This window comes from Labeo rohita, chromosome 17 (assembly GCF_022985175.1).
Source record: "Labeo rohita strain BAU-BD-2019 chromosome 17, IGBB_LRoh.1.0, whole genome shotgun sequence".
Taxonomy (NCBI): Eukaryota; Metazoa; Chordata; class Actinopteri; order Cypriniformes; family Cyprinidae; genus Labeo; species Labeo rohita.
In genome coordinates this window covers 26,933,216-26,956,059 of record NC_066885.1, presented here as the reverse complement: position 1 = coordinate 26,956,059, position 22,844 = coordinate 26,933,216, and the positions used below count along the sequence as shown (strand labels likewise).

General features: G+C 33.5%; 3 protein-coding genes across 3 annotated transcripts; 2 read left to right on the top strand and 1 right to left on the bottom strand.

The window, feature by feature from the left end:
- Positions 1 to 1,132: 1,132 nt before the first annotated feature.
- Positions 1,133 to 8,534, bottom strand: pacc1 (proton activated chloride channel 1). The gene is made up of 8 exons (XM_051134245.1): positions 8,335 to 8,534; positions 7,999 to 8,095; positions 5,080 to 5,301; positions 4,855 to 5,009; positions 4,633 to 4,775; positions 4,410 to 4,551; positions 4,178 to 4,285; positions 1,133 to 1,957 (listed from the first exon to the last, which is right to left on the bottom strand). The coding sequence occupies exons 1-8, from the start codon at positions 8,368 to 8,370 to the stop codon at positions 1,796 to 1,798; spliced, it is 1,065 nt and encodes a 354-aa protein (XP_050990202.1). The 5' UTR covers positions 8,371 to 8,534; the 3' UTR covers positions 1,133 to 1,795.
- Positions 8,535 to 11,410: 2,876 nt separating this feature from the next.
- On the top strand, positions 11,411 to 13,601 carry nenf (neudesin neurotrophic factor). Its single transcript, XM_051133801.1, has 4 exons — positions 11,411 to 11,836; positions 11,958 to 12,018; positions 12,416 to 12,519; positions 12,666 to 13,601. Exons 1-4 carry the CDS (start codon positions 11,702 to 11,704, stop codon positions 12,840 to 12,842), a joined length of 477 nt encoding a protein of 158 aa, XP_050989758.1. The 5' UTR covers positions 11,411 to 11,701; the 3' UTR covers positions 12,843 to 13,601.
- A 2,538-nt stretch (positions 13,602 to 16,139) lies between these two features.
- tagapa (T cell activation RhoGTPase activating protein a) lies at positions 16,140 to 21,152 on the top strand. Its single transcript, XM_051132555.1, has 10 exons — positions 16,140 to 16,283; positions 16,611 to 16,685; positions 16,831 to 16,884; positions 17,204 to 17,273; positions 17,433 to 17,572; positions 17,679 to 17,840; positions 17,943 to 18,052; positions 18,137 to 18,305; positions 18,550 to 18,658; positions 19,781 to 21,152. The coding sequence occupies exons 2-10, from the start codon at positions 16,659 to 16,661 to the stop codon at positions 20,791 to 20,793; spliced, it is 1,854 nt and encodes a 617-aa protein (XP_050988512.1). The 5' UTR covers positions 16,140 to 16,283; positions 16,611 to 16,658; the 3' UTR covers positions 20,794 to 21,152.
- The last annotated feature ends 1,692 nt before the right edge of the window (positions 21,153 to 22,844 follow it).

Here is a 22,844-nt window from a genome sequence, read left to right as displayed (position 1 = left end):
CACTTTACGTTTATAATAATAATCAGGACTAACTAACGCCAAAGAGAAGAATATTTAAGTATTCATATATATATATATATATATATATATATATATATATATATATATATATATATATATAATGCATATTCGTACTGAATTATTAATTAGTGCCACAAAAACATATTTATGAGATCACTTGTATTTAAAACAGCCAAACCCATCATTTCATCAAGTTTTTGAACAGTAAGATTTGTTTTTTAAATGTTTTTATTGATGTTTTTTAATTATTTGATGTTTTTTAAAGAATTAAAAAAATAAATAAATAAAGAATTATTTTCTGCTCACCACGTCTGCATTTATTTGATCCAAAATACAGCAAAAACAGTAATTTTGTCAAATATGTTTACTATTTACAATAAAGTGCTTTTCATTTGACTTTATTTTAAAATGTAGTTTATTTCTGTGGTCAAAGCTAAATTGTCAGCATCATTACTCCAGTCTTCAGTGTCACATGATCCTTCAGAAGTCATTCTAATATGCTGATTTGCACTTTTTATTATTATCAATATTTAAAACAGTTGAGTACATTTTTTTTTTCAGGATTCTTTGATGAGTGGAAAGATTCAAAGATCAGCATTTATCTGAAATTACATTTTGTAGTTTATCAAATTTCATACTTTCGTAACATTACACACTGTACCATTCAAAAGTTTGGAGTCAGTATTTATTTATTTATTTATTTTTTGGGTGGGGGGTAAGAAATTATAGAAATTAGTACTTTTATTAAGCAGGGATGCTTTAAATTGATCAAAAAGATTTCTATTTTAGATAAATGCTGTTCTTATGAACTATCTATTCATCAAAAAAACCTGAAAAAAAATTCTACTTTTTTACTTTTTACTACTTACGTTTTCAACATAATAATAAAAATAATACATGTTTTTTGAGCAGCAAATCAGAATATTAGAATGATTTCTGAAGGATCATGTGACTGGAGTAATAATGCTAAAAATTCAGCTTTGAAATTGCAGAAATAAATCACTTTAAAATATATTAGAAAAGAAACGTTATTTGGAATAATAAAAAATATATTTCAAATATATATTATAATGCAAAAAAAAAAAAAAAAAGACTGGTAATAATACAAAATAGAAGCAAAAAGTAATTTGGTCATTAGAAAGCACCAAAATGGTACCATAACAACGGACATAAAAAAGACCTGAACTTGTTTTGTAAGCATGGTTAAATAATGCATGTTTACAGAACGTTTTAAATCAATGAAATAATTTAATACGATTGGTTTATACAACATACATCATAATAATAAAACATACATTCACATTGATAACAAAAAAGAACAGCAGTATAACCAGAAAATTTCTGTATGCCCTGCAAGAGTTATTTATTGATCGTTGGGAAATGCAACATAACCAAAGGTCCTTGTCATTAAAAGCCTTTTTTGATTCAGCAAAATCCCTTCTTAGTCATAATTTTTAACTAGCTTAATCTGACATAGAATGGATGTGAATAATTAGTGTTTCAGTGTCACGACCACATGAATACACTTTGCCCCTGTACAACAGTACACATGGCTCAGCATTCACTCTTCACTACACATAGATGCTTTACAATATCAAGTTAAAATCTATAGTCCAGTTAAAAACAAAACGTACAATACAACATCATCACAATTCTCATAAAAGCATAATAGACTCTTTGCTCTGAAAAAAGCGTGTTGCATAAAGTGTTTGATATTTGTAATTAAAAATGCTGCAGTGTTCAACACTGTGTTGTTAGATGAATCAGAAAATAATTAGCTTATTTGGTCCAGCTCTCTCATTTTTGCCCTTAAGTGTCTTTTGCGAATTTTGATAATCCACTTAATGCTGAGTTTGGTAAAATCTGCTGCTTTAAAAAGAGCCATGAAGACGCCACACAATATGGCTACGGTGTTCCACGGGTTTGCTGTGACAATCTGTTTAAAAACATAAGACACACTCAATTAGACTCTTGATAAGCATTTGAGCTAAACATTCAGACAATTTGGTTTAATATTTAACTAGATAAAAAAGTTCATCAAAACAAAATTTAAGTTGGCTTGAGAAAGCCGGACACAAAAATGTGAAAAAGTTTGAAAAGTTAAAATTAAAAAAAAAAAATGTAAAAAGTTTTAAGTTTGATGGTTTTCAGTCTGAAATAGTTTTAAGTTTAAAGTAGTTTTAAAAGGTTAACGTTTGAATGTTTTGAAGGCAGTGTCAGAGATAGATAGAAAGATGATGATAATAGATTTGATGAAAGATGATAACATTTTACCAGCATGTTGTTAGCATGTTTAACATGTTACTAGCATCATTTGCAAGTTACTAGCATGTTGCTAGCATGATTAGCATGGTACTAGCATGATCAATACTTTACTAGCATGTTGTTAGCATTTTTAGCATGTTACTAGCATCAATTGCAAGTTACTAGCATGTTGCTAGCATGATTCTAACATGATTAACAAGTTACTAGCATGTTGCATGATTTTAACATGATTCTAACATGATTACAATGTTTAACAGGCTACTAATATGTTGTTAGCATGATTTGGAAGTTATTAACATGATCAGCATTTTACTAGCATGTTGCTAACATAATAAGCAAGTTACTATCATGATTACCATGTTGCTAGCATGATTTGCAAGCTACTAGCATGTTTCTAACATGAGTCGAACATGATTAGCATGTTACTAGCATGTTGCTAACACAATTAGCAAGTTACCAGCATGATTAACATGTTGCTAGCATGATTTTATCATGATTAGCATTGTGCTAGCATGTTGTTAGCATGCTTAGCATGTTACTAATATTGTTAATGTGATTTGCAAGATAGTAGCATGTTTCTAACATGATTAACATTTTAATAGCATGCTGCTAACATAATTAGCAAGTTACTAGCATGATTACCATGTTGCTAGCATGATATTATCGTGATTAGCATTTTACTAGCATGTTTTTAGCATGATTAGCATGTTGCTAGCATGATTAACATTTTACTAGCATGTTGGTAACATAATTAACATTACTAGCATGATTAGCATGTTGCTAGCATGTTTCTAACATGAGTCAAACATGTTACTAGCATGATTAACATTTTAATAGTATGTTGCTAACATAATTAACAAGTTACTAGCATGATTAACATGTTGCTAGCATGATTTTATCATGATTGGCATTTTTCTAGCCTGTTGTTAGCATGATTAGCATGTTACCAGCATGATTCGCAAGTTACTAGCATGTTGCTAACATAATTCTAACATGATTAGCAAGTTTAACAGATTACTAATATTGTTGACATGATTTGCAAGTTACTAGCATGTTTCTAACATGATTAGCATGTTTCTAACATGATTAGCATGTTTCTAACATGAGTCAAACATATTTAGCAAGTTACTAGCATGATTACCATGTTGCTAGCATGATTTTATTATGATTAACATTTTACTAGCATGTTGTTAGCATGATTAGCATGTTGCTAGCATGATTTGCAAGTTACTAGCATGTTACTAACATGTTTCTAACATGAGTCAAACATGTTACTAGCATGATTAACATTTTAATAGTATGTTGCTAACATAATTAACAAGTTACTAGCATGATTAGCATGTTGCTAGCATGATTTTATCATGATTAGCATGTTGCTAGCATGATTTGCAAGTTACTAACATGTTGGTAGCATAATTCGCAAGGTACTAGCATGTTGCTAACATAATTCTAACATGATTAGCAAGTTTAACAGATTACTAATATTGTTGACATAATTAGCAAGTTACTAGCATGCTTACCATGTTGCTAGCATGATTCTAACGTGATTAGCATGGTGCTAGCATGTTGTTAGCATGATTGGCATGTTACTAACACATTACTAGCATGTTTCTAACATAATTAGCATGCTACTAACATGCTGCTATGTTTCTAACATGATTAACATGTTTTTAACATGAGTGAAATATGATCATCATGTTACTAGCACGTCATTAGCATGTTTCTAGCATGATTAGCATGTTACTAGCATGTTGTTATCATGTTTCTAGCATGATTAGCATGTTGTAAACATGATTAACAAGTTACTAGCATGTTGTTAGCATTATTATAGCATGATTAGCAAGTTACTAACATGTTGTTAGCATGATCAGCATATCGCTAGCTGACTTACATCTTTGACTTGCTGTATAAATGGATCTCGCCATTGGAAAACAACAAAGAAAAGCTCATTGGCCTGCTCCTGTGGAGGCCTCTTGTCAATGTACTTCACCACACTGGACTGAAATAAATATGGAGGATTAATCAAACATTCAGCTGCCAAAAAACTTTTGAAGAACATGATCTTTTCATTTTATGCTGAAGTTGACAAAGATTGTTAAATAGTACTGTCAATAACACATTACCTCCTGTCTAAATTCAACCGACTCATTTCCTCTGCCTGTCGTCTTGACCAAAGACATTTTGACCCACGTCCGAAAGCCTCCAGAAAAGGTCCACATGGAGTAATTCCTTTCACACTCCATCATAAAAGCAGCTTTATCTGAGCTGGTGAGAGATCAACATTTTATACAAACAAGAAGATGAATCTGACTCATGCTAAACATTAGCATTAAACCCCTAAAATACCTTTTAACCATGTCGCTGAATTTGGAAAATATCATGTAACTGATTGCGCTGAAATCCTCTTCCGTTTCATTCCGGCTGAATTGCAGGAATACAAGTTCTCGGTTCCTCACATCAGTCGGCCCTCTGACCACCACGGCTCGCTTCTGCCACAGACATGTGACGCAAAAGATTATTAATAGCAACGTTTCTTCAAAATAAGTTTGAGGAAGCTCTAAAACATACCTGCGTCTGGTTCGAATATGGTCCGTGGTAAATAACCTCCTCTTTTATACAGTTTCTTTCCTTTAGACTGTCCAGTGCAACAAGAGGTGGAATGTTGTCGTGATAGTGATGCATGCAACTTAGTAACTGCGCCTTCCCGGGATACAAAGCAATTCCTGTATGATGAAAGATGCTGTAAATATAGATACTGAAATATATCGCATATAACATTGTGCTATAGCTCACCTGGTGCAGGAAACTCCTCAACCTCTTTGTATGAAACAGACATCACTGGATGGTTGAGCTTTTCCAAGAAGTCTGAAATGGTTTGGTAGGCCAAGAACACAGCCACCGTAGTGAGCAGCAAGTAAATGAGGACAAGGATGACTGTGAAAACATTCTTCACGCAAGCTTTGTTGAAACCAATGGGCATTAGGTTGTTGTCCACAACATCCTCATCTGCATTGTCTTTATTAAAATGACACAATAAATGAATGAAAAATGAATGACAATCAAATAAATACACACAGTATTGTTGCACAAAGGGAAATTTGTCTCAAAAATATCTATCTACCTTGTAAAGGGGAGCTAAAATGGGAATTTTCACCTGAGATTCAGAGCCATATTACAGGGAGTTAAAAATGACTTCAGAAACATGGCAGCATCATAATGTTATTTTCACACAGAAGTTTGTAGATTGGTTATGAAATCTGTTGACTTTAGCAATCTGTGTTGCATTATGTGTCGGTGATGACCATTCAAAAATGGCGAAACAATACTTTTCAAATTTTTTCTCCAAAGTTTGCATGCTCAAAAAGTATTAAAGATGTCTTGATGCCTTTTTGGATATTGGGTCTTAAACTTTCCTTTTGGCATCTTCATTTTTAAGGTTGTGTATGGTTCAGTTCCATACAGAGATGGAATTTCAACATGGCTTGTTAAATTGTATTTAACACATTTTTAGTGGTCAAAAACCAAATGTGGGTCAGTTTGCAAAAATATGAGACTTATTTTCTTTTAAAGAGGAAAGTCTGAAAAACAAATGATGTTGAAACTAAAAATATATCTTGTTTCCTGTCAAAACAGCTGCATTGAACACACCTGTCTGAGTGACATAAATATATTTTTTTCCAAAGTTTGTGCAGCTGTAACTCAAGAAGTATTAAAGATACCCCAATATGACTTTAGTTCTTAATAAACTTTTATTTTGGAAACGTTTAAAAGGCCCTACATCATTCAGTCCCAAAGACATGGGGATCTCAGTGAGGCTCCATTTTTTACATGAATAAATATTTCCCACTTTCAGCGATTGAAAACCATATGTTGGTGTAGTATCTATCTCTATAAATTTATTTTCTGAGACAGTACAGTGCATTCTATTGTTTGCATGCATTAATTTATTAAAATGCACTGTATTGTCCCAAAACGTACATTTAAGTTAAAAACTTAAATGCATAAATACGACTGCACCAACTAAACCATCACACAATATAACTATAGCATCAATAAAAATATAAATGAATAAATAAATAAAACCAGATGAAGTTCCTTAGGTTTATTTTGTGATTATTGGCAGGTTATTTTATTTCAGCAACACTTTTATATGATATAAGATATTATATATTCATAATGCATATGTATCATATACGTGATTCTGGACCACAAAGCCAGTCATACGTTTTTATGCCAAAAATCATTAGGATATTAAGTAAAGATCAAGTTCCATGAAGAGATTTTGTAATTTCCTACTGTAAATAGATCAAAACTTAATTTTTGATTAGTATTATGCATTGCTAAGAACTTAATTTGGACAACAATTTTCTCAATATTTTGATTTTTTTTTGCACCCTCAGATTCCAGATTTTCAAATATTTGTACCTTGCCAAATAATATCCTATGCTAACAAACCAATAAATCAATGGAAAGCATAATATATCAAAACTTTTTGATTAGTAATATGCATTGCTAAGAACTTAATTTGGACAACAATTTTCTCAATATTTTGATTTTTTTGAACCTTGAGATTCCAGATTTTCAACTATTTGTACCTCGCCAAATAATGTCCTATCCTAACAAACCAATAAATCAATGGAAAGCATAATACACTACCGTTCAAAAGTTTGGGGTCAGTACATTTTTATTGTTTTTTTTTTTTTTTTAAAGAAATTAATACTTTTATTCACCAAGGATGTATTAAGTTAATAATTAAAAGTGTATTAAAAGTTAATAATAAATAATTTACATTGTTATAAAATATTTATATTTTGAATAAACATTGTACTTTTTAAACTTGTTATTCATGAAAGAATCCTGAAAAAAAAAAAAAAAAAAAAAAATCACAGGTTCCAAAAAATATTTGGCAGCACAACTGTTGATATTATCCAACATTGATCATTCTAATAATAAATCCGCATATTAGAATGATTTCTGAAGGATCATGTGACACTTAAGACTGGAGTAACAGCTGATAAAAATTCAGCTTTTCATCACAGGAATAAATTCTATTTTAAAGTATGTTAAAATAAAAAACATTATTTTATATTGTAAAAACATTTTGCAATATTACTGTTTTTTTTTTCTATATTTTTAATCAAATAAATGCAGCCTTGATGAGCATAAGAGACTTCTTTAAAGACTATTACAAGTCTTACTGACCCCAAACTTTTGAACGGTAGTGTATATCAAAACTTCTTGATTAGTAATATGCATTGCTAAGGATTTTCTCAACATTTTGATTTTTTTGCACCTTGAGATTCCAGATTTTCAACTATTTGTACCTCGCCAAATAATGTCCTATCCTAACAAACCAATAAATAAATGGAAAGAATATTTATTCAGCTTTCAGATGATGCATAAATCTCAATTTCATAAAAATTGGCTCTTATGACTGGTTTTGTGGTCCACGGTCACATATCATGTTTATGTATCATTATATAATACAATCAAACTTTTGACTTAATGATCAACAAATCAACTCTTGAGTTTAATGATATAAATAATGCATTATAAACAAATTATATTGAATATATAAATGAACTCAAATCTATATAAATAAATAAATAATCACCTAATCTCTCATAATATATGTAGGATATGTAGGATTTCTGTCTACATACTGAAATCTACATCTTAATTACTGTCATATTTTAGGAAATAAGCTCAGACCTGGTGAAGGGCCACAACTGGCTTGATCTTGCTCCATTTCAGAAACATCATTGTTCGGGTAAGACTCAAGTGGCCCTGCGCAGTCTTCACCATTGAACTACAATGCAACAAGTGACAGGGACATATGGAAAAATGCACAGACATAGACACACACAGCTACTGTGACAGTATTTCGCGCCTCATATCAGTCTCAGCAGCAATAAAGAGCAGCGGTCAGCTGTTATCACATGACTGCAGTTGTTCACACACACTTTCTCGGTACTGTGAGCACAAACAGAGAAGCAGATGAATGAGTCCTGCAGGATCTAACCGCATTTCGCACACGAGTTTCATTACCTCTTGATACGATCGAGAAGTGTCTCTCCTCAGCATTCTGCTTCGCCTCCGAATATTTGCGGTGTTTAAACTTTGCCATCAACTTACAGGAACAGGATCCACGCTCATTTCTTACAGATTCTCTCGAGGAGCGGAGTGAGGCACAGCCAATGACCAAAAAACATGCCAGGCGTGACATCACAGCTGTTAGTTTGGGGAGGGCTTGGGATACTATCCTTGATCTGTTTCTTAGAAGTCTACTCGAAATCTTCCATAGTTTTATCACACTTGTTTCCCATAAATGTTTCTCTTATAATTAAAAGCACACTGCCCTACATTATAATAATAATTCATCTCCATTTTCTGTAATGAGGTGACTTGTTTAAAAAAAGGGAAACATGTTACTTTCGCCACAATGCTGGGAAAAGTTTATTGACGCAGAGTAACGTAATGTATTTTTTAAGTGAATGTACTGTCATTCACCTTCAAGGCATTGACTTTTTCGCTAATCCTTTTAAAGCGCGTGACTTTAATGTCTTGAAAGACTGGCTGCGGCGCGAGCCAATAGCATTCGAAAGAGGGCTGTGACGGAGCATTTCATTGGTTGAACCTACTAAACAAACACGCCCACTTTACTGAACGAGTCGCGAATCTGAATCTGGACTTCTGTTGGTCATGTGAGTCTGTCTGTTACACAAGGATAGAAAGGAGTTTTGAAAGTATAAAAATAGCCAATGATCATCCCACACAATTAAAATTAAGTATGAGTGCTAATAAAACGATTAATTTATTAAGATATATTATTTTGTAGCTTGATAAAAGTCTTAAGAATAAAAAAATGTATGTTCTGTTCTTATTTGTGATGCTTAACACCATTTCTCAAGTCTCTTTCTTAGTAGATTTGTTGTCAAGTAATGCAATTTTAATAAATGAAAGAAGACTTGTTTCGGTAGTGAATAAATCGGTGTTTTAGAGAATCGTTTGAACTAATGATTCAGTGATTCATCTTTTTGATGAACGATTCTAAAGAGTCTAGTTACTGAGATGAATAACAATTACATTTTCAGGTTAACAGTGAGCATTAACACAATTTTAAAAAAAAAATAATTAAGTAATGCACAAATAAATAAAAGAGTATACACCTTTTTTTCCTGGAACAGTGAGCGCAGTAATTTGTAAATGTTATAGGTGTGTCTTGTGGTCCTATCCGCGCCCAGCTATTTTTAGCTGTACAAAACAGCTAATTTTGCTGCTTGATATCTCAAATTAGTGTTTTACCATGTTATTTTAATTGTTTATCTTACTTATGAACACACTGGTTTGTAGTGCAAACAGTTTTACCATTTACTGCACGTTGTTATTCTTCTCATTATTTTCCTATAGCGGATAATGAACCGGAAGTCTCGCCCACAGGCTTTCTTCCGCATTGAAGAAAAAGGCGGATAGGAGAAAAGATTATGCATCTTTAGAGGTATCAATAAAACACTTATTTCATTTCATTTTATTTCAAACAAAACATAATTTAAAACAAGCTAATACACATATATACATGTGTTGCCGCGCCAACAAAAAAACATCCCAAAAACTTTGTACAGTACAAAAAAAAATGTTCGAAAAGGAGTGGGATGAAGCTAAAGCTTATTTATTCCCACCCCCTATACAATTCCAAAGTTCCCTTATATCTTTTAATTATACCAATATCTTTGTAAGAGAACAATTCCACAAAAACTAAACACCAACCAAATAATTTCTTCCCAAAACAACCAAATCACCCATTCTCATACAATCCACCTCTTAACCCCCACAACCCTCACAATCACCTGTGTATATCCACATAGGCTTTAAGTAAAATGGTTTTATACAATGTTTTAAACTGTTTAATGTTTATACAATGCTTCAACACATGCTCCAAACCATTCCACAGCTGCACCCCACAGACAGAGATACACATACTTTTTAAGGTTGTTCTTATTTTAGTATTTTTAAAGTTTGACTCTTCCCTCAAATTATACCCACCCTGCCTTTCCAAAAACATTTTTTGTAAGTTTCCCGGAACTAACACATTTCTTGCTTTGAACATAACTTGAGCAGTTTTAAATTTAACCAAATCAATAAACTTCAATATATTTGACTTCAAAACGAATATATTTGTCTGTTCCCGATATCCCACATTATTAATAATTCTGATTGCTCTCTTTTGTAATAAACATATTGGTTGTAAATTGCTCTTGTAGGTATTTCCCCAAATAACTCAAATACGGTAACATAAATGTATTATACAAAATATGCATTGATTTGTTATCCAAAATATATCTTGCTTTATTCAAAATAGCTGTAGTCTTAGCCAATTTTGCTTTAACATACTTTATTTGAGGTTTCCAACATAACTTACTAATCTAAAATTACACCAAGAAACTTATTTTCATATACTCTTTCTATATTTTTATTATCAATTTTCAATTCAAATTCATATCATTTGCAATAAAATGTGACGCTTTTATTAAGTATTAAGTATTATAAAGAAATTTAATAAATTAAAATGCTACAATGAGTAAGCCATGAATTTAAGGACTTTTGTATAGGTGAATATAAAACAAATACCATATAAAATGAAAAGGCTTTCCTGACATTATGCTAAAATGTTCCTCAAATTTTTATTTGTAATTACATGAGTAATATACAAAGGCATAAATATTACAAATATAGGCTACAGTAGCATACTGACTATAGAAATATATGCAAGTTGCACAAACTTGTAAAGCTTTGTTCTTATTTTTGGGTGGGTTTAGTTATTTAATTTTCCATTTAAATATTAAGATCTGTATTAAAACATACATAATGTGTTTTTTCTGTGCTTTTTTACATGTGGACTTGAAAAAACAAACAAACAAAAAAAAAAACACCACTTTTTTTTAACTGTTCTAAATGCAGAGATTCATTTCACTTGTTGATAATATCTATGAAACTGTGGGAATTCACTCTTAAAAGGCTGTTGAACGTGTTCAAGGAGGAGTTTCAGTAGGAGGCGTCACTTCCGGTCCGTCTCACGTGAATGGAGAAACAGAAACTCGCGGCTGGAAGTTTAGAAAATTCCCTAAGCAGAAGTTGGTGTTTCTTTCATATAAAATGCAAAGTCATTAAAGTCCACTACATCCCGGACCCCAAATAACTATACATTCAAATGTTAAACCATTATGTCCCAAAGCAGCGACTACAGATTCCGTTCCGAAACAAATGGAGCATTTCCACCTCTGCTTGTAAAAGCTGATCCGAGATCAGCAGCAGAAAGGCTGAATGGAAACATAACACACGGTTCGATGACAACAAGGAAACTGACACCGCAGACTTGGTTCTTACAACATATAAACCTCAAACACGACAGTCCACAATGTTTCATCCCCGAATTGTTGTATTATATGCCTTATTAAGTATTTGTTCCACAAATGAGAGTAAAATAAAAAACGCACAGAAACCGGTGCGTTTGTTCACCGAGGAGGAGTTGCAAAGATACGATGGGAGCGAGGTAGGCTATATGCTGTGTCACAAAAACAGTAGTTTTACACGATATTTCTGACGACGTTTTCACGCTTAAATGCAAAATGCATTTACTAAATATCTTTAAATGTACCCCACCTCCATTACAGGACCGACAACCAATTTACATGGCCATTAAAGGTGTAGTGTTTGACGTCACGACTGGAAAAGGTTAGGTTTTTTTTTTTTTTAACAACAAATTTTTTCAGTCTTTTGTGTGCTGGTGGAAGCTATTAACTTGTTTGAGGAACTACATTTGTCTGTTTGAGTAAGCAGTGTTTAAAACATCTGCTTTGTTCCCTATTTGTTCCTATATATAAGCACTTTGCCCTTAATGGATGAACTTTCCAACACTGGGATTCCCAGGGCTGGAAAAGTTATGCCATTTAGCATATAGCTCTAGGAGCTATAGGAATTTCTGTAGTGAAACTGTGCGCTTATATCGAGTTCTAGTCTGTTACAATGGCTAAATTGTAATTTGTGATGATAGTTTGTATGGATAGATTTGTTAATCAAAAATGGCATGAGAGTTCCTTGTTCAAACTGTATGTGTTTCTTTTATTTTTAGAGTTTTACGGAAAGGGAGCGCCTTATAATGCCCTTGTGGGCAAAGACTCGACCAGAGCTGTGGCCAAAATGTCCCTTGACCCAGCAGATCTCACATATGACACTGTAAGTTAGGGGAATTTAACAAAATTACAACTGTGCCACACACAAACAGCTTTTGTTTCAGTTTCCTAATATAAAGCTGAATATTGGATTTCACCAAACTTTTTGCACTAACTTACACATTGCCTCTTTCACTTCCTGTTTGTTAGACGGGTCTCACTGAGAGTCAACTGGAATCTCTTGAGCAGATATTCAAAGGCACATACAAAGCAAAGTACCCCATCGTGGGATACACCAGCAGACGTGTCCTCAATGAGGACGGCAGCCCGAATGTAGACTTCAAACCTGAAGACCAACCAAACTTCACCGTTAAAGATGAATTTTGATGCGTTTGAAATGAATAAACCGATCCAAAAGTCCAGTCAACAGTCTGAATCATAGTTGTTTGTGACCTTTGACTAGTTCAGGTGGGCATGTGTAAATTTGAGGTTGTCTGGTGGTCTTTCAGCCTACAATCATAGAACACATTATGATGCATACTGTCCCACGTGGGTTTTTCCCTGGTGGGCAGCTTTGAATGTCATTCAAATTAGGCCACCTACAGGTGTGATTAAAAAAAATGAAATAGGTTTGGTCGTTTGGCACTTTCACGTGTATTTAACTGTTAAACAATCTTTTCAAATGTTTAAGCTGTTTATGAAGTGTCTGTAATTGTAAACATACATTAAATCTCTTGGTTTCTTTCACTGTACGCGACGGGAAAGTTTTGGTGATTCACACTTCACTTAGAAATTGAAATTGCTTGTGGCGAGAGGTTTCATATTACAAATTAAGCGTTAATATATCATTCCACAACAACATTTTTACTCAAACGCCGTCTCAGTCATACTTATAGTGTTTGTGTCTAATCTCTAAGAAATGCCCTGAATGACCAGAAATGTTTGTTACTTTTACTTGACTTGTCATATTAGTGTCAGCTAAGAAATCTAAATGGAATATCTTAATGAATTTTTGAAAACACACAAACAGGTGTCATCTGGTTTAAAAAAAGTTTAATGCGGCAAATAATCAGGCAAGTAGAACACGGTTGTTTTACATGTAGAAGCGACCGGGGCTATTTCCCACAAAGGATATAACTCAGTAAGCATCTGAGGTAAAGATCCACTTGCAAAGATTCTTGTTTGAAAGTGAAATATCTATACAATTTAAAAGTTTTGATCTTTTTATTTTTATTTTACATTTATTTTATATTTTATTGCATATAACAAAATGTTACTACAATTTTAAACAACTATTTTCAATTTTAATATATTTTTGAATGTAATTTATTCCTGTGATGGCAAAGCTAAGTTTTCAACATCAGTACATCAGTCTTCAGTGTCACATGATCCTTTAGAAATTATTCTAATATGCTGATTTAGTGCTCATTTCTTCTTATTATCAATGTTAAAAACAATTGTGATGCTTAATAATTTTTATTATGTTTATTTTAGGTTATTGTTTGGATGCAGCATTTATTTGAAACAGAAATCTTTTGTAACATAAATGGCTTTATTGTCACTTTTGATTAATTTAATGCATCCCTGATGAATATAAGTACTAATTTCTTACCAAAAAAATAAATAATTTAATTAATTAATAAATACATTAAAAATACTGACCATAACACAAAAATTCGTTTTTTCAGTCTAAAATTCATAAAGCCAAATTATTATATTTAGTAAAACAGTAATATTGTGAAATATTACTACAATTTGAAACAATTTTCAGCATCATTACTCAGAAATAACTGTAGTATGCTGATTTAGTGCTCATTTTGACATATTATTATCAATGTTAAAAACTATTATGCTCCTTAAATTTTTTTGTGTATTATACTGCTTAAAATTATAATTACTTAATTTTGGAAATAGTTTTTATTGTATTAATTTTAATTTGTCTGACTAAACAAAACAGCTGGATTTATTGTCACTTTTTATTAATTTAATGCATCCCTGATGAATATAAGTACTCATTTCTATGTAATTTATTCCTGTGATGGCAAAGCTGAATTTTTAGCATCATTATTCCAGTCTTGATTGCAACATGATCCTTCAGAAATCACTCAAATATGCAGATTTAGTGCTATTTATTATTATTATTATTATTATCATTGTTAAAAACAAAATAATATTTAAAAATATATATTTTACTTAAGTTGATTTTTTTTCAGGATTGCTGTCTGAATAAACAAAACAACATTTATTTGAAACAGAAATCTTTTGTAACATAAATGGCTTTACTGTCACTTTTGATTAATTAAATGCATCCCTGATGAATGTAAGGACTTATTTCTTACAAAAAGTATATAAAATAAGATGAAATAAAATAAATAATACTGACCCCAAACTTTAAACTGTTCAAAATGTGTGAAAAAATTCAGTCCTGCAATAAAAATTTTTAAATAACTGTTTTTTTTTTTGTTGTTTTTTTTTTTAATGTATTTTCAAATGTAATTTATAACTGTGATGCAAGGCTGAATTTTCAGCATCATTACTCCAGTTTATAGTGTCATATGATCCTTTAGAAATCACTCTAGTATGCTGATTTAGTGCTCATTTTTCATATAACTATCAGTGTTAAAATTTTGTTGCTGGAAACTGGAAACAAAACTTATTTCTTAACAAACAAACAACAAATACTGACCCCAATCTGTACACTGTTTACACTGTCCAGTATAAAATTCATTAAGCCAAATGATTATATTATATAATATTATATTTTTGACTGCAAGGTATGTAACTATAGGAAAAACGTTCAAAATCAAACCCAATTAGAAGTATTCACAGAAATAAAAAGTGTGACAACAAGCCCAGTTCCTCTCAGTAAAGTGAGAGTAATTGTTCAAACTTGAGTTTATATTGAGTTTTAAACACCTCTACATGTTTTCCAAAACATCAAAGGGCTTCCTGATGAGAAGGCCATGACCTGATTTCCATGGAGACTGTAAGCAGTAGGTGGGTATGCTGAAAACCATTTGGTCAAATGCAGTTTTTGTATTTTCATGATGAATTTACCCTATAATGCATCTCATGTAAAAAAACATGGGGGCTGGACAGTTTCATAAACGATAGTGAGTCAGTTAGCAAACACTGTCAGATTCAGAGTCTCAAAATGATGGTTTTTGTTACTCTAAAAAAATTCCCGGGGTATCAAATAGCATTTACAGCAAAATAGTGAATCATTGTAATAGCGCCTTTACTGTAAACACTGGCCGAGCTTAATTTATATTCCTATTTACCAGAAAACCCTGAATTGAATTCAAAATTACTACATTATTGTTATCATTTTATCTATGTAATATGTAAATGTTATTAATTGCTGCCTAAAGATATTAACCTCAGTTGTTAATGGCTGTTCCTTTATGTTTGTGTTATTGTAAAACATTCAGATGTAACATGATATACATGTTTTCATCCTGCTGGCCATGTAATTTGGTAATAATTTTCTCTTATTGCCATATGCTCCATTACCCGCATACCACCAGCTACGTTCGTCCTCACATGAGTGACGTATATATCACACTTTCCACCCTCTGCCACAACAACCTGCCTTTTGTATCTAAAAAGGTGTTGATGGTGGGAGCCCGTGATGCTGCTTCCTGTCTCCATTGCACATCAGAATTTCCCCTCCGCCCGCCCACTTTCATTTTGTGCCGAGCTGTGGGCTGTTTCACTTCAGTCTCTCTGAGTCTCTTGACAGAGTCTGTTCTCCTCCTAAATCAATGTGGACAGTTGCTTTCTCCAGCCACCCACACCGTTTGACCCTCGACTGAATGTTTTAGAGTGGTGAGTAACATTTATTTACATGTATTTTGTATTATACTAATGTGTTATTGCTTATTTGTTCTGTTTTGAAGCAGCTAGCTAATTAAGTTATACATATTATGCAGTCATTGTTGTTTTTTACTGTGATAAATATTACAACTTAATTTTTTACTAATAAATTTCATGTTTTATTTTATTTTATTTTATTTTATTTATTTATTTTTTTTATTTTATGCATTATTTGTGCCTTGAACTTCAGGTCTTAGTTTGAAAGTTTGACTCTATGATGCATTCTGTATTAAGTTTCATAGTGTTATAATAACAAATGAAACCATTTTCACTCATCAGGTAATCCTAGAGAATTTCATCTATTGGTCATTACAACACGGCAAACCTATGAAGGTGCTGAGTGGTCACGTCGTGGTAAGTTATCACCTTCGCCCATCACTTTCACACACCTATTGTCCCTTAATGTCATCATGGAAACTGATTACTACGTATTCGAATTGACTTACTTCCCTAAATCTCATTGACAGGATAAACACATCTTTTGTTCTTTCTTTTTCAGTCTAAATCGTTGACCCAAAGCAGCATGGACGTAATCAGCATGCCAGGCACAGCTGTAAGTATATTGATCCCAAGATCTTACGCATACAGCGCTCCTTATCACCTTCTGATTGATAGATTAGTGCAATTATGGATTCTTTTAAGGCTGAGTGTTGAGAACAAAGCCTGCAATGGGATGCTACAAAGTTGAATGTTAAATGTCAATAAATTTCACCCACACACAGTTTGGGTTTTATGTTTACAAAGCTTGCTCTGTTAAACTCTTGTTGCACCAGTCCAGAATCCCCCTAGTTACTATGTTTAGTTCTGTTTTTTAATAGACATACTATTGTAGTTCATTACTTCATCTCATTGAATGCTTTCATTTCTCTCAGGTTCCAGCAAATGCAGGACTTTCCCTTAGTCAGCAGACTAATACCAATCTGACCAGCATCTCCCACAATGGTAAGCTTAAAGTCTCACTTCTCTTATTTTAAATGTCATTGCACTTTATGAAGTTGTTTTGGACTTTTTGATGTCGAAAAAACAACAACCAAGAGTAAATATGGTTGACTGTCAGTTAGAATATAGTGATTTTCAATGTTTTTTACTGATATTTAACAGGAAACATCAGTCGAAGGCGTTGGAAGAGCCTCTTGCGACGTGTACAGAAAAAGAACACAGAATCTCCCAAAAACACATTGTTTGGGCAACCCTTGTCTGAAATCTGTCAAAATGATGGGTGTCCTCCTGAACCAATTATGGTAAGAACTTTCAGAGTTGTAATACAACAGAACTTCAATGCGAAATCCTAAACCAATTTGGTATTATGTGGGGTTTGTATTTCAAATGTCTTAATTTCCTTTCCAGGATACCCTTATGCTGCTGCTGAGGAAGGGTCTGCGCACTGAGGGGGTTTTCAGGAGGGCTGGCAACGCCAGAGCTCTGAGAGAGATCAAGGCGCAGCTCAACGAAGGGATAGAAGTGGATTTAAAAGAGCAGTCGGTCATTTTGTTGGCTGATCTTGTCAAGGTATGGGACGACCTTGTGCAATATGATTTGATTTGACTCGACTCAACAGTCTAAAATATGCATATCTGATCACTAATGTCTGTCTTTCATGTGTATTTGCAGGATTTTCTTAGACATCTGCCTGGGAGTTTGCTAATGGTGGAAAAGTGCAAATCCTGGATGGCTGCAATGGAAAAGGAAGGTGAAGATCAGAAGCTTGCTGAGATTAAAATGTAAGTTGTCTAATGTTACACTTTGGTTGAATAAAATGTGTTTAGTGTACAGAAACTGACCAAAACCCTTCTTTTTTTCTTTAGGGTGATCAAAACGCTTCCTGAGGCAAATATTCAGCTTTTGAAGCACTTGATGGTTCTGCTTTATCACATAAGTGAGAACGCCGATACAAACAAGATGACTCCCCTCAATCTGGCCACATGTGTTTCCCCCAGCTTGCTCCCAACAGACAATGTGGAAAAGATGGAAGAGGTGAGTGGAAAGTAACTTCTGAAAGTCTTGACCTTAAAGACTTCTCACATGATGTGGCCAAGAGCCAAAAAACAAGCAGGCTGAGTAAAACTGAAACTCAGCGGAGGAAGAAAAGATCAAACTAGTTTCATATGCAGATTTATTTTGACCCATTTGCATGGGATTTTATACTCAATGTGATCTTTTTGTGTTGTTAAAGTTGCATTAGTTTAATTCTTGTGTCTTTCTGCCAATGTTTTCGCAGGTGACGAAACTGACTGAGTTTCTCATTGTCAACTGCCCTCAAATATTTGGTGAGGATGCACTGACGCTCTTCGGAGACTCTGATGAAGAAGATCTCAGCGATAACCAAGGTAAATTTTGAAATATTTTGTCTTTTACGATGCCTGTGCACTGGAGTTTACACTGCAAATTCATTTCAATGGGGTTTAAGAATCAGCTTTGTCTCAGATGTTTCTCAGGAACATTGTGAAACATTACTAAGATTTCTTATCAAGAGAAAAGTTGCAGAAGACTTACTGAAACAAACTCTGATGTAGACATCCATTGACCAATGAGAATTTGAGAGAGGCGGGTCTAATTATACCTCAGAAATCCAATTGGCTATCTAATTCCCATTTCAAATTTCAAATTGACCAGGCTATTTCCATAGCCTTAACAGAGAAGTTTACTTCCAGAACAAAAATGTACAGATAATTTACTCACCACTTGTATATGTTTCTTAAGAAAAAATTTCAGGAATCATCTCCATATAATGGACTTCAATGGTGCCCCAAGTTTGAACTTCCAAAATGCAGTTTAAATGCAGCTTCAAATGGCTCTAAACGATCCCAGCCGAGGAACAAGGGTCTTCTCTAGCGAAACAATCGGTCATTTTCAAAACAAATTGACAATTTATATACTTTTTAACCTTAGACACTCGTCTTGTCTAAGTCTGCATGAACTTTTTTCCGGTTCAATATGGTTAATACAGTTAGGGTATGTCGAAAAACTCCCATCCTTACAAAAAAGGTAAAACAGCGATGTAGGACGATTTTGACATTGAGGAAGAAAACGAGACAGGACTTTTCGACATACCCTAACTGTCTTAGCCCGGATTACACAGACTACGCATCACAGAGACAAGACAAGACGAGCATTTGAGGTTAAAAAGTATATAAATTTTCAATTTGTTTGGAAAATGACCAATTATTTTGCTAGATAAGACCCTTCTTCCTCGGCTGGGATCATTTAGAACCATTTGAAGCTGCGTTTAAACTACATTTTGGAAGTTCAAACTTGGGGGCACCATTGAAGTCCACTATATGGAGAGTTTACTTCTGGAAGTTTAATTCTTCTTTAAAACATCTTATTAATTGCTATCTGTCCAGGTTTCTCCAATGCATAGGCACTCTTTACATACGATAGCACAGCAAATGTAATAGCACTTAACGGTTGGATAATTAATAAGTATCTCTCTTTGATTTTTCCTTCAGACTCTTTTTCTTCGCACCATCATGACTCTGCGTACGACAGTAATGATCCTGATGCAGATGGCTACAAGGGCAGCAGTTCTGACATGGACTCCATCAAATCCGGCGCTGAAGAGAAATCCCAGGAACATTTGAGCGCAGAGGAACTTTGGACCAAAAAACTAACTCGCAGACGTTCAGAACCAGTCATAAACTTCAGACAGGGCCTTCAGCAGCACCTTTCCCACTCCAGGAGCCAGACAGAAATGGACTTTCATGACAAACTCTTAACAAAGCAGATCTCTGATGACTGTATTGTGGTTAGAGGAGGCAACAGCTTGGGGAAAAGCTATGGAGACAAGACGACCTCTAAAGACTGCTCGTATTGTTCTTCAAGCTCACTTGAGAGTTGTTTCTCCAGCGCTTCAGAGAGCTCTATCCATAACAGCCCTCTTATTGTGCCTTTATGCAATCAGAGAAAGGCCCTTCAACGCAAGCATTCGTTCCCCACCCGCCATTCGGCTCCTGCACCGAATCGCTCAGAGACCCCCAAAAGACGCTCGCAGTCCATGAAGACTGCACACATCAGAAGCAGGACCGTCTTCGGGCGAAGCGGTTCCACCAAACGGGCCATCGATAGAGCCCTACGCCACAGCCAGACTCTACCCGAGGTACTGAATCCTAATCTGGAGCCGAAACGCTTGTCTAGCGAGGAGGTTTTCCAGCAGGTGGACAGTAGGATACCTAGCGATCCTCCAAGTTATGAGCAAGCCGTTCAGGACAATTCCCATGTAGCTCTCTCGAGCCGTACATCGTTGACTGTTCAGGATGCAAGATGTCTGTCAAAGCAAACATGCAGCAGCTCAAGATCTTCTAGTGAAGAGACACTGGATTTTAACATCCACGACAGAGACGATTCAGAGACATGCTGTGATAGTATGAGTGGATCCTCCTCTGAGTTGAGACAGAGGAGCATGTCTGAAACTGGGTATGAAGGATGGTGCAATCAGGAAGAGCTCAGAGAGAGTTATGTTTGAGTTATTGTACATTTTTATTATTGTTGTTACTACTTTTTGGTGGAGGCAAAATATATTTTGCATATGACCTCATAATGAGGCGTGGACCTTTTAGGGCTTCAAGTACAATTAAGGCATGGAGTTGTGCTGAATATGTTGAATTTTATTCTTCATTTTAGTCCAGGCTTTTGTGACAATGTTGTTATGCCCACAGTATGTTGATTGTCTAGCACCCCAACAATGATAAATGTAACTAAAAGGCACTTTGAGGGAATTTCACTACACAGGTTTATAAGTTTTTGTGCAATGTATGCAATGTTTGCAGAATTAATGTGCATGCTTAAAAACAATGTAAATCATATGTCTTCCCATGAAATAAAGACATGAAATGAAGTCATGTTGCCATTCTCTTTTTAGCATTCTGAGTCACTATGAAAAAGTATTTAACAATCATTTTATTATTACTATTATTATTTTTAAAAATGCAATTTATACACTGCCATTCAGAAGTTTGGGATCAGTAAGATTTTTCATGTTTTTAAAGAAGTCTTTTCTTCTCTTCAAAGCTGTGTATATTTGATCCAAAATGCAGAACAAAACAGTAATATTGTGAAATATTATTTCAATTCAAAATAGCAGTTTTCTGTTTTAATGTACTTTAAAATGGAATTTATTCCTGTGATGCAAAGCTGAATTTTTAGCATCATTACTCCGGTCTTCAGTGTCAAATGATCCTTCAGAAGTCATTCCAATATGCTGATTTATTATCAGTGTTGAAAACAGTTGTGCTGCTTAATATATATTTTTGCAGCATTGCAGCATTTATTTAAATTTTTTGTAGCAATATACAATACCGTTCCAATTTTGGGGTCAGTAAGAGTTTTCTTTCTTTTTTTATAAAAAGAAATTAATACTTTTATTCAGCAAGGATGCGTTAAATTGATAAAAAGTGATGGTAGACGTATATTGCTATGAAAGATTTCTATTTTGAATAAATGCTGTTCTTTTCAACTTTTATTCATCAGAGAATCCTGAAAAAAGCATCACAGTTTCCAATAAATATTAAGCAGCAACACTGATAATAAATCGGCATATTAGAATGATTTCTGAAGGATCGTGTTACACTGAAGACTGGGGTAATGGCTGATGAAAATTCAGCTTTGTATCACAGAAATAAATTATATTTTTAAATGTATTAAAATAGAAAACTGTTATTTTAATTGCAATAATATTTCATAATATTATTTATTTTTTTTTTTCTGTATTTTTGATCAAATTGATTGGATTAGCAAAAGAGACTTTTTAAAGGGTTTGCAAATGTTTTCATGTTAGGACCCATCTTGAGAGCCACCAAAAACTATTTAAAGGCATATGAGAAAAAAAACAATATTTAGAAACATTGTCCTTGTCATATATTGTGTAGGCTGATTCGTCAGTTTCAGTTGTATTGCCAGAAAGCTTATAAAAATAATAATAAACATATAAAGACATGACTGTATTGTATACAAATAAATCATAGGCTAAATAGTTTTGCATTCTTAGTCAAGTAACCTTTGTTTTCAATATTGTATTGTAATCTGTATTGTATAAAGCTTTGTACAATACTGTTTTTTTTACAGTTTTAAACAAAAATAACATAATCACTGATGCAAATCTGAGACAGCAAGTAAGAGCAGTCTAATAGCTGAAATGATGCATTTACATGGAACTTGCAGTTCAGTGAGTGAGTCATATGTTGACTCAGTAGCCGTTCTGAAAGATTCACTGAAAATTCATGAGAATGATTCAAACCGGTATGTTGTGTCCTTTAGAATGAACCGGATCATAAGAGTCATTTGTTCGTGAATCAAATGAGGAAAAAATGCTAGAATTTTGCTAGGAAATATAGCAATTTTGTTTACGTTTTTGCAATTAGTCAAATTTGAACAATATAGTAGTAATGTGATTTTATTAGACATATTAATCTTTATTGTGTTTTAGTGTTTTAGCATTTAAAACCATTTAAAATAAAGTTTTGCCTTAAAGGTGTGAAATTTGACACTGCTTTTTGACACTTTCCTCATAAACTCTTA

Bases quoted from the DNA above. Each gene is read 5' to 3' on its own strand.
- tagapa (XM_051132555.1), top strand. From the start codon at position 16,659: ATGAAGGTGCTGAGTGGTCACGTCGTG. The intron at 17,274-17,432 runs GTAAGCTTAAAG...GATATTTAACAG, and splicing joins GACCAGCATCTCCCACAATG to GAAACATCAGTCGAAGGCGT. The intron at 17,841-17,942 runs GTATGGGACGAC...GTGTATTTGCAG, and splicing joins TGTTGGCTGATCTTGTCAAG to GATTTTCTTAGACATCTGCC.
- pacc1 (XM_051134245.1), bottom strand. From the start codon at position 8,370: ATGCTGAGGAGAGACACTTCTCGATCGTATCAAGAG. The intron at 5,302-7,998 runs GTCTGAGCTTAT...ATTTTAATAAAG, and splicing joins CAGTTGTGGCCCTTCACCAG to ACAATGCAGATGAGGATGTT. The intron at 4,776-4,854 runs GTATGTTTTAGA...TGTCTGTGGCAG, and splicing joins CATATTCGAACCAGACGCAG to AAGCGAGCCGTGGTGGTCAG.
- nenf (XM_051133801.1), top strand. From the start codon at position 11,702: ATGTTTCATCCCCGAATTGTTGTATTATATGCCTTATTAAGTATTTGT. The intron at 11,837-11,957 runs GTAGGCTATATG...CCTCCATTACAG, and splicing joins AAAGATACGATGGGAGCGAG to GACCGACAACCAATTTACAT. The intron at 12,019-12,415 runs GTTAGGTTTTTT...TTTTATTTTTAG, and splicing joins TGACGTCACGACTGGAAAAG to AGTTTTACGGAAAGGGAGCG.